At 36.8% G+C, this 10,464-nt stretch overlaps 2 protein-coding genes across 2 annotated transcripts; both read left to right on the top strand.

The window, feature by feature from the left end:
* Positions 1-2,434: 2,434 nt before the first annotated feature.
* Positions 2,435-3,840, top strand: LOC113298783. Its single transcript, XM_026547611.1, has 2 exons — positions 2,435-3,161; positions 3,355-3,840. The coding sequence occupies exons 1-2, from the start codon at positions 2,726-2,728 to the stop codon at positions 3,567-3,569; spliced, it is 651 nt and encodes a 216-aa protein (XP_026403396.1). The 5' UTR covers positions 2,435-2,725; the 3' UTR covers positions 3,570-3,840.
* Positions 3,841-7,058: 3,218 nt separating this feature from the next.
* Positions 7,059-8,285, top strand: LOC113293089. The gene is made up of 3 exons (XM_026541854.1): positions 7,059-7,299; positions 7,709-7,761; positions 7,969-8,285. The coding sequence occupies exons 1-3, from the start codon at positions 7,063-7,065 to the stop codon at positions 7,982-7,984; spliced, it is 306 nt and encodes a 101-aa protein (XP_026397639.1). The 5' UTR covers positions 7,059-7,062; the 3' UTR covers positions 7,985-8,285.
* Positions 8,286-10,464: the final 2,179 nt, after the last annotated feature.

Genomic DNA, 10,464 nt, shown 5'->3' with positions numbered 1-10,464 from the left:
CAGCCGCAACCAACTTGTCTTCGAAGAAATATGACCTTAAATATTTAATTGTAATTGAATTTGAAACCCACGACGGTGCTTTTGGACTGAACATGACATCTTGGATATCCGGAAAGATATGCTCACGAACATGTTCAAATTGGTACTTCCCCGAATCATAAGGAACATCAGGCCCATCACCGATACTCAGTCCAGTCAACATGAGCCAATCTAGGGGGTGAATCCTATCTCACCAAATGGGAAGTGAAAAGTGTTTGTTGTATCCCAAAACCGCTCAGCAATATAATCAACCATTGAATGGTTGGTTTTGCTACATTGTATGTTCAGTAAATTTTGCCATCCCGCTTTTTCAATAATATATTTAGCTCTAGGACAGTGTTGTGAAATAGTTTGATAGTGATGAATTACCGATGCCAGAGATCCACGATGTTGATACTTCAATTTTTGCTCCCTGTAAATGTGATGTCCATAGTAGCGTGCGGTTTATCATCTTGCAGTATAGGAAACCTCCCTAACCGGGGAATATCAAGCGGTGAAGGTTACCAGGACGGAGGAAGGGATAAGCCGCGGCGGCGACAAATGGGGTGGGGGCGGGCGGCAGGCGGACCAGGGAACCGCGAGGGGAATGGGCAACAGCGGAGCACACACAAGAGGAGGCAAGGAGACCAACCCAGCCCGGGCGGAGGGGACGAGGCCAACACCAGGGTAGGCCAAAGACGAGAAAAAGCCGAACACAGACTGAGATCAAGGCCAAAAGCGAGAAGGCGGCCGAAAGACGAAATGCGGCACCGAGGCATTTTGAAAGCCGTCAACTCCAAACCCAAGGAAGCACGGGCAAGAGGCCAGAAAAAGCACACGAAAAAAGCAATCCATACAGAGAAGGAGCGCGGACAGAGGAACACACAAAAGGGACAACGACAAGGGGGGGCCAGAACCACGGAAGGGAAAAAACAGAGGAATGCTAGATGAACCCACATTAATGAGTTGGGGGACAGATGGACAAAATGGCGAAAAGCTGGAGCCTAATCACAGGAACATCAAAAGAAACCAAAAAACACTAAAAGAATCACCCCCAGTCAATAAAAAACAATACAAATTCAATTATTTAACCCTTCACATCTGTACAAACATCTTCTACATATAACACACATAATCACCTAACTACCAATTTTACAGTAGCCAAGTTTTTAAATTAGTCCACCCACAAATTAGATCTTCTATAAGATTTTAAAATTCTTTTAACCAAATTTACGAAGCATCAAATATGGTTTTCTTCACATCATATTTATTCTCTAAAATCATAAAACACACATACCCAATATATTTAATCAATTCATATTCATATTGTTCTTTAAAACCCATCTTAATATAAACTAATTTTAACAAATAAAACCCTAAATAAATTATCAACGATACGGATAAAAAAAAGAGATTAAGAAAAAAGAAACATACCTCTTTTCTAACCGGGATTCATCAAGTATCTCGTTTTTTTTTATTCTCTTTTCCTGCTAGTTACTGTGATGTGTTGTGTTGTCGGTGTTGGCGGTAGAAACAAACAGGAGGTAAACAGGAGGTAAAAAGAAAAGAAGAAGAGAAAAGAAGAAGACGGAGAAGATTAGGGTAAACACCAAGTGAACACGTGTGTTATACGTGGTGGTTTCTCTTTGTCCACACGTGCGATCGTACGTGTGTTAATTTGGGTCCAACACTATACGTACGCCTGACAAGGGGGCGTTGATTATACGTTCGCCAGACAACGGGCGTTGATTATAAGTTCGCCCGAATGAGGCGTTGATTATAGGTCCGCCTGAATGAGGCGTTGATTATACGTCCGCCAGTGTGAGGCGTTGATTATACGTACGCCTGAGTGAGGCGTTGATTATATGTCCGCCTGAGTGAGGCGTTGATTATAAGTTCGCCCGAATGAGGTGTTGATTATAGGTCCGCCTGAATGAGGCGTTGATTATACGTACGCCTGAATGAGGCGTTGATTCACCCGTCCGCCACACCAGGCGTAGATTATATCTACGTCCCTTCTCCGAGCGTTAACTATATGTACGCCCCACAACGAGCGTATTCTTTAACAACGCCCCACAACGAGCGTTGATTATATCTACGCCTCTTCGGGACGAAGATTATATGAATGCTCCACATGCAAGCGTTCATTATACATCCGCTCGACTAAAAATACTCCACTGCCTTAACGTCACATTCCAGACTACTCTCAAATTTGATCGTTTGTTTTGGTCTTTGATCTTTGATTATGATCGTACCATTGTGGACGCTCTAATCTTATTATTAGTAATCTATCTATTCTGTTTCTTGTTTTATTCTTCACTGTGACGAATAACCTACAATAGCCAGTCACCCATTAAAATAATTGAAGAAACTAACAGAAACCTTCATTGATTCTTCTTCTATATAACCTTCTTCTTTCTCGACTCCTTCCTATAACAAAAACAACAAACAAACGTTATCTCCATAACTTCTATAAACATCACAACTTGCAATATTTGATACTAGTAGGCACCATTTTTCTTAGTTTTCTTTCATTTGATTATGTTATCTACAAACAAAGTAGTAGAACCAGTTGAGAGCCTTAGGTCTTCTCTCTCAACTGTTTCCCTCGACCTCCATTCTTTCGGTTCCGCAGACTGAGATAGCAGCATAATTATGTAGGAGAAAGCTTCGGAGAGTCGGTTTGAAATTTGGAAAAGTTTGCAGTATGCCTAGTCCAACATCTGCTTCAAGAGCACAGAATATCAAAGGGCAGCTAGAGAAAGTGAAGAATGGAGGAGGGAATAAAGTAACAGAAAGATCAGCATCGTTTCATGGGAAAGGCTTAGTAGTAAATCAAGCGAATCTTCTTAGAAGACCAAAAACTGATCCAGATTTGTTAGTTGGAATGAGAAATAAGTCGAATGGTGGAATATTCTCGTCTCCTCAATCGGAAAATATTCCCAAGTTGACTAAGCTGTTACTTAACGTAACAGTACAAAGAAGTTTAGGACCCATTCATGTTGTTATGTCACCTGATTCAACAGTTGGAGATCTTATTACCATGGTTGTTAAACAATACTCCAAAGAAGGAAGAAGACCTTCATTATCTACGACCAATGCTTCTGATTTCAATCTCCACTACTCGCAGTTCAGCTTAGAAAGTAAGTCATCTACACCCATGTTTTCTGTTAATTTGCATAGAAGACTAGTACATGGGGACTTTCGAGGTAGCGGTGCGGTGGCTTCAAGCAATCCGCCGCCTATCTCGAGGGGTTTCATAATGGCATTACTTAAAATCTGGTCTTTGGTTACTTCTGTTACTAATTTGTGTTTTTATTTCTTGAATTTTTTCAGGTCTGGATAAAGAGGAGAAATTGATACAACTAGGGTCAAGAAACTTCTTCTTGTGCCCCAAAATTAAAAATGATGATGTTGGTTTTGCACCATTTCTGACAGCTTCGTCTTCAAACCCTTGTTCAAACCAAGCTGAGAGGGTATCAAACAAGAAAGTTCAACCACCATGGTGTAGATTCATTGATTTCTTAACAATTAGTAGTAGTAGTCTTTAGTTTTCTTTAAAAAAATTCTGTTCAATTACTTCATTTCTCTGCTTAAAATTTAGCAGTGTAATAGTGTATTCATGGATCCATTCATTTGGGTTATCTTAATTTGTATAAACATCATATTATTAAAAGGAACAGATATAGATTTGTAGTTTTCAATCATCCAATGATAATCATTTGATGATATCTTCTTTCTTGTGTTCTGTTTAATAGATTCAAACTTCTGTAATTTCTTTTCTATGTTTTATGTAAATATCCAATAAATTCTTGTTTCGTATGATTGGTGACAAATCTTCCCAATTTGAGCAAGTTGATTGATTTATACAGTATTACTGAATTATGGTCCAATAGTCTTTGGCAAACCATGTTATTTTGCATCATTCTTTTTCTTTTTGTTTGACATTACATCTTTTGTTCCGTTCCTGGATCAATGTTGACTGCTCATTGTGCAGCCATAGTCAAGAATCAAATGCTGGTTATAAAGTTCTTGACAATGATAAAGCAGAGAGTTTTGCGAATTCTCTCTATAAACCACTAGTTTCAGCGAGTCAAATGGTCGTGTTCATTTATAGACATGAACAAAGTTCACATGATATATATCATATACAGTATTTGATGATTTTATATGTTCCATCTGTGTAAAATTTCAGTCCAATTTTGGGATAGATTGAGAATCTCCAGCATTTAGACGCAGATGCAAAGGTTCTGCACGTTGGCAAATGCTTGAAAACTAGCTAAATATACTGCTAGATAATATCGATTTTGGCTAAGAACTAGTAGAAGACAGCTTCCGTGTTCAACATCCAAGTTGTCAAGTTGGCAAACTGGTCTACATTACTGGATACAGCCAGGCCAAGCTCAACTTGGTACCGCTTCTTTTAATTGTTCAACTTGGCACATCATCCTCCGATCTTAGGCCAGCAAGAAGCTCTCTTGAGCAAAGTATTTCTACCTAGATGGACCTGCCCACTTACTGATGGCATCGGAAAGCCACATTTTATTATGGTCCTAAATACAGGTCACATTGATGCAAAGCACAACTCTACTTCATGGAAAATCTGTTTTGTTGCTTGACTTGCATCGGAAAGCCACATTTTATTATGGCCCTAAATACAGGTCACATTGATGCAAAGCACAATTCTACTTCATAGAAAATCTGTTTTGTTGTGTGACTTGTGTCCCTTTGCCAAAAAAGTATGGGAATTAGACCCTAATCCACTTCATATCCAGTTCAGTCATTCTTTTAAACTTTTAGAGGTGTGGAATAGCTGGATTCAAAGTGGCCAAACCCCGTTGACTGATCAATCCGAAGTGAAGTGAGGGCGATAGAGGAGTTACAAAAGACAAAGTTGCCGACGAAATGCAATTGATTCTAGGAGGACGACAGATCCGCTCGCTCGGGTTAGCGGGGGATCTGCTAGACAGGGTAAACGAGCAGATTGGAGGTCTGTCTGGCAATGTGAAACAAAAGTTTTTCCCTCGCATTTGTAGTGCCTTGCGTCTGCCTTTGATCTCGAAGAGCCAGAATGTCTTGGAAAATTCGGGGTTAGACATCGCTCATCTTGGCTGGGCAGGATTAGGAAAGGTGGAGAGACACTTCCTTTATCATTTTACTTTATGTTAGGCTTTGCATCTGACATTCGTAGGGCCAGAAACCTGCAATAAATCCCTCGGCACCGAAGTGGAGAAGAAAACTCTCTTTTTCTCGCATACATGCAGAAGAAGAAATCCAGCCGAGAAGACTGGCCTTTCAAAAAAATTGGTAAATAAACGGGGAGTTGCTTGCTAGGTTGGATCGGATGTCAACGTTACAAATCATCTTTCGAAGGGAGAGCATAGTTGAAGGAACTCCACCGTATGTTTTTTGGATCAAATCCGGTGAATTTTGGATGTGGTTTATTTGGAAAGAAAGATGCAACATTGGTGTATTCCAAGAGAAAGAAAAATCCCCTTTACATATGTCTTTAGATATACAACAAAAAAAAAAGATATACAGAGACATGTTCAAATCTGGTCTAAGAAAATTATTCCCAAGTCAGACTACAAAAAAAAGAAAAAAAAAAGAATTCTAAGGTTCCTTGGACTGCACCAGATAGACACTGTTACAAAATTTATGTAGATGCAACTTGGGTTTCATAACATCAACCTTCTAGTTCTGCCTTAATCCTTAGAGATGATGCAGGTAGTTTCGAAAGATAAAGAGATTGACCTTCACCAAGTTCAGACCCTCGAGAAGCAGAAATTGTAGGTATACAACAAGCACCTACATGGAATAAATCAAAAATTATCATCTACTTTCAGCATAGAACACGACTATGAGAGTCTTATTAACTACATGAATAGGAAGACTTCGGATATATCATGGCGCAACAAAGCTATATTCTTGTGAAGAACACAAAGTGGCAACATTTTAAAAAAAAATGGTTTTCTTTTAATATTAATATCTAGGAATGCGGTGGATTCTAGATTATCTTCCGGAAAACCTGGGTTTATTTGTAAAATAATCTTTTATTAGGGTAAGTTGGAGTTATTTCAAGACGGTGGTGCATAAGATGGGTTTCATCTCAAAATGGTGTAATTGTTCAAGTTTTGTTACTCAACTGCTTCATTTTATGTCTTGATAAATGGCTCATATTTTCGATATTTTAAAAGCACCAGGAGAGTTAGACAAGGTGATGCCATCTCTCCACTTCTGTTTAATATTGACATGGAAGGTATTTTAAGACATTTTGGATAGAGAATCTGATATGAAATTGTTCAATGGTTTTCCTAATGTCCAGAATGGTATAGTAATCGACTATATGCACTATGCAGATAATACCGTTTTCTCCGGTGACAATAGCATAAAAGAGTTGTTAAACTTGTTTTCAGTGTTGAGTTGCTTTGAATCTATTGCAAGTATAGAGATTAACACTACCAAGATTAGATTAATTCCAATTGGTTGCATTCCATATATAAACACTTGAGCCTTGGAGTTAGGATGTACCACTGACTACATTCCTTTCATATCTTGGAACGCCTTTGGGTGCGTCTATGGCCTATTTTGGAAAAAATTGATTCTAAATACGGAAAATGAGTCATTTGTCCAAATATTTTTAAAACATGGTTCAAATGGACGACTAAAAATTAGTATGGGTGAAATGGACAAATTTTTTTTAGCAAGGATGAAACTAGATTCATCCTTACTTAAGCTTAAAAAATAGCTAGGATGAAACTGGATGCATCATGTGTAAATTAAAAAATAAGAAAAAATATTTGAAAATTGGCAGATGAAACTGTTTACATCCTGGTTATTTTTACATTTTTATCCATTTAAACAGTATCAAAATCTAAGTGTCATTTTTATCCGATAATTATTGGTTTTGGTCTTTTTAACCAATTTTGTGTTCTAAATATTTTTATCGGAGACACAACTCTCTGTCTAAAGGAGGAAAACTGGTTATGACGACACGTTCTTTATCTTATCTCTTTATACTATTTTTTTTCTTTTTAAAGCTTCATGCTACCGTCATGCAGAACTTTTTATGGGAGCACAAGGATGGCTACAATTTTTCTTATCTGGTCCATTGGAATCTGGTGTGTGCAAAGAGGAGGTGGATTGGGAGTTTTGGATCTTAAGAAAATGGACTCGCGTTGTTATCCGAATGGTTCGGGAGATTTGGTATTAACAAAAAACACTTGTGGTACAGGATTATCTATAATAAATATGGGACTATCACTTCTCATTGGATTCCTAGTAAGCTTCATTCTCTTTGTAACAACTCTTGCTGGAAATAAATTGCAGATACTAGAAAACTGAATAACTCCAACTCCACTTTAATAATTCATTCTGGTTTTAACATTTCCTTTTGGCATGATAAGTGGGTTAATAGTGACTCTTTGATTGCTTCTAGCTGATATTTTTTTAAGTTAGAAAAAGACAAGTTCTCTAATGTTGCAGGTCATATCTTATTTGTAGATTAACAATTTGATTCATTCATAATAAGGCTATGTTGATATTGATCAGTTTGCTTGTTTACTTTAAGAAATTGGCTTTAATCCCCAGCCATTGAATGCACCCATGACACTAGAAGATGGTCTCTGAGTTCAGATGGTATTTTTTCTGTTTAGTCACTATATTCCAAGCTTAATTTATGAATTTACAGGTGTTGATAACTTCCCCCATGCTTTTGTCTGGAAATCCAATATACCACCTAAGGTAAACTTTTTCATTTAGTTTGTTGTTCATGATAAACTGAATACTGCAAACATGCTTGCACGAAAAGGCGTTGTTAGAGATAATTGTTGCATTTTGTGTGGTAACCTCAATGAAACTGCAGAACATCTACTATTGCATTGCAAAGTATGGCTCATAAGCTATGGTTAATGCTACTTCCCTCTTTTAGTTGACTTTGGCCTTTTTCAGAACTATTCATGACTAGCTCACTGCTGGCATAATAATGACTTCTCTAGTTTTGACAAAGAGTTTTGGGCTCTCATTCATGCCGCTACTTGTTGGGTTCTATGCGATGAGCGTAATGCTCATCTCTTTGGAGACAAGCATTTGTTTAAAATAGGTCGAAGTGTTTGTTTAAAAAAATATTTTGATCTTGGTGTTGAAGCCAAATTTCTTGTGATTGTGTGAGACATAGATTCTTGCAGTCTGACACTTCTAGTACAGTGTTTAACTGGGATATAATTTTTCTTAATTTCTTTTTATCTACCACCGGTGGCTTCTGTACATTCTCTTTTTTAATATATTCACTCTTTCAATCAAAAATATTTATTTATGAACATATCATGCATAAACACATAAAACACGGGTGAAACATATTCCAGCTGACGTTTATTCGCCATCCTTAACGTATTGTGAACTTATAGGTGGACATATTATAGATGAATTATGTCACTATAATACTTCCTCTCTTCCACTATAGATGACCTGTTTATTTAATTTTTTTGTCCCTCCAAAGTTGACGCTTATTAATAAATAAGCTCGTATTTCTAAAAGATTATTGTTATTAAATCTTAGTATAAAAAATATTTACAATTTGATCAGGCCGTGGGTTAAATCCCAAAGGTGTCACAATGTGTGCATAAAAAATCCATCAAAACAGAATTAACACAAAACCCCCCAAATAATTAAAACAGTCTAAATTACCCTTTGCTTTATTCGACACAATTAAAAACAAAAACAACCCCGCCCGAATTTCTCTTCTTCTTACCATAACCAACCAACACCTAACTTCCGCCACCACAACCAGTACCGCCACCGCCACAACCAACCAGCACCGCCTCCTCCAACCAGCACCACCACCGCGCCGCGGCCACCAACCAACACCACCACTCGCCACCACCACCAACCGCCGCTGCCACCGCCACCACAAACTATCAGCACCGCCTCCACTGCCAACCCGCATCGCTGGGGGCGCTGCAACCAAACAACACCAACTAGTTTAGTATTACAGCTTCTATTCAATATATATAATGACCATACCAGAAGGTTCATCCATCATTGTACTTAAGCTTCACATAGATATGTAATTTACTGATCCACCAAAGAGGCATGGATGCAGATGGTCTTCCTTCCTTCTCAAGTGACGAGCAAGAGCTACAATTCCTTCCTTCGCAGCAGCTCTCTTATTCTCCTAGAACTATAAATTTACTACTTGTGTTAAACTCATTGAGATCCACAAGTGCATGAGAAACTACAATATATACTTTCTCACCTTGTTCATTCTTCAAGCCTTTCAACAACCTGTCCTCCTCGTTGATCAATTCTCGTAGCAAGCAAACACAAAAATGATCCCTAAGTTAATACTCTTGGTATTTGTCTGCAGTATAACGAAAGATTGTTTTCATCAACATAAACTTGAAAAAAGGAAATAATAATTAGACGAAACCAAAATTGGTTTCAACAAAAAATAAATAAATCATACCACCAAAAAGATTGGTTTCGTAACAAAAACTAATAAAAGTTAGATGAAACTAAAATTGGTTTCAACAAAAATTTGTTTCGTTGACAAAAATTCGAAAAATGAAACTACAGTAAAAACTCTATAAATTAATGTTGTTGGGACCACCTGAATTTATTAAATTATAAAGATATTAATTAACTGAAAATTAAAAAATAATTTATTTGTTAAGAAAAATACAAAAATTATAGAATTAAAGGTATTAAACAGAGCTCTTGGTTAGCAACAAGTTGGGCTCCAACACCTTTAAACCTTATTATATTATACAATTATAATTATCAAATAATTTATATAATCATTAATAATTATTGTTAAATCTTATTAACTTATAGGTAAACTAATTATCAAATAATTAGTTTCTCAAAATACTATAGAATATTAAATTCTTCAAAGCACCTTTCAGTCTCCCACTTTGCTTCAGTGTAAACTTCGATCAATGGATAACACAAGCTTAGACAATTCAGATGAACAGTTAGACAATGATATCACTCAAGGCTTGCAAATTTTGATGGGAAAGTGGAGTTATCCCAATTTAATGAAAGTAAAGATGTCATGAATATCCAGAAAAAATGAAGTTACGTAATTGTTGACTGATGACGAAATAATTAAGAGCGTTATGGGAACTGATAAAGATGGGAAAGAAGATGAAATTCTATAATAGATCTCCCCTTCACGAAACGAGGTTGTTAAAGGGATAATCGTGTTAAATAATTTCTTGCTGAGGTATGAGTAAACAACACCAGAAATTCTTACGTTGATAAGAAAAATTAGAGATGAATTTCAATGGGATATTGATTTTAACAAAAAAAAACAGAAGACAATTGAACCATTTTTCAAAAAAATCTTCGTATATAAAGAATTAATGTATTGGATATATATAATGAATTATCATACGGGGTTTACATAGGTAATAAAAAATATATTATTTTTATATTTTTAGCGGATTA

The sequence above is a fragment of the Papaver somniferum genome, chromosome 7 (genome assembly GCF_003573695.1).
Source record: "Papaver somniferum cultivar HN1 chromosome 7, ASM357369v1, whole genome shotgun sequence".
In the NCBI taxonomy this organism is placed as follows: Eukaryota; Viridiplantae; Streptophyta; class Magnoliopsida; order Ranunculales; family Papaveraceae; genus Papaver; species Papaver somniferum.
The sequence above is the reverse complement of the archived record's forward strand: the minus strand, read 5'-3'. Positions and strand labels throughout refer to the sequence as shown.

Coding starts and splice junctions, on each gene's coding strand:
- LOC113293089 (XM_026541854.1), top strand. CDS start 7,063: ATGCTACCGTCATGCAGAACTTTTTATGGGAGCACAAGGATGGCTACA. Junction 7,300..7,708: donor CACTTCTCATTGGATTCCTA/GTAAGCTTCATT, acceptor ATGAATTTACAG/GTGTTGATAACTTCCCCCAT.
- LOC113298783 (XM_026547611.1), top strand. CDS start 2,726: ATGCCTAGTCCAACATCTGCTTCAAGAGCACAGAATATCAAAGGGCAG. Junction 3,162..3,354: donor CTCGCAGTTCAGCTTAGAAA/GTAAGTCATCTA, acceptor GAATTTTTTCAG/GTCTGGATAAAGAGGAGAAA.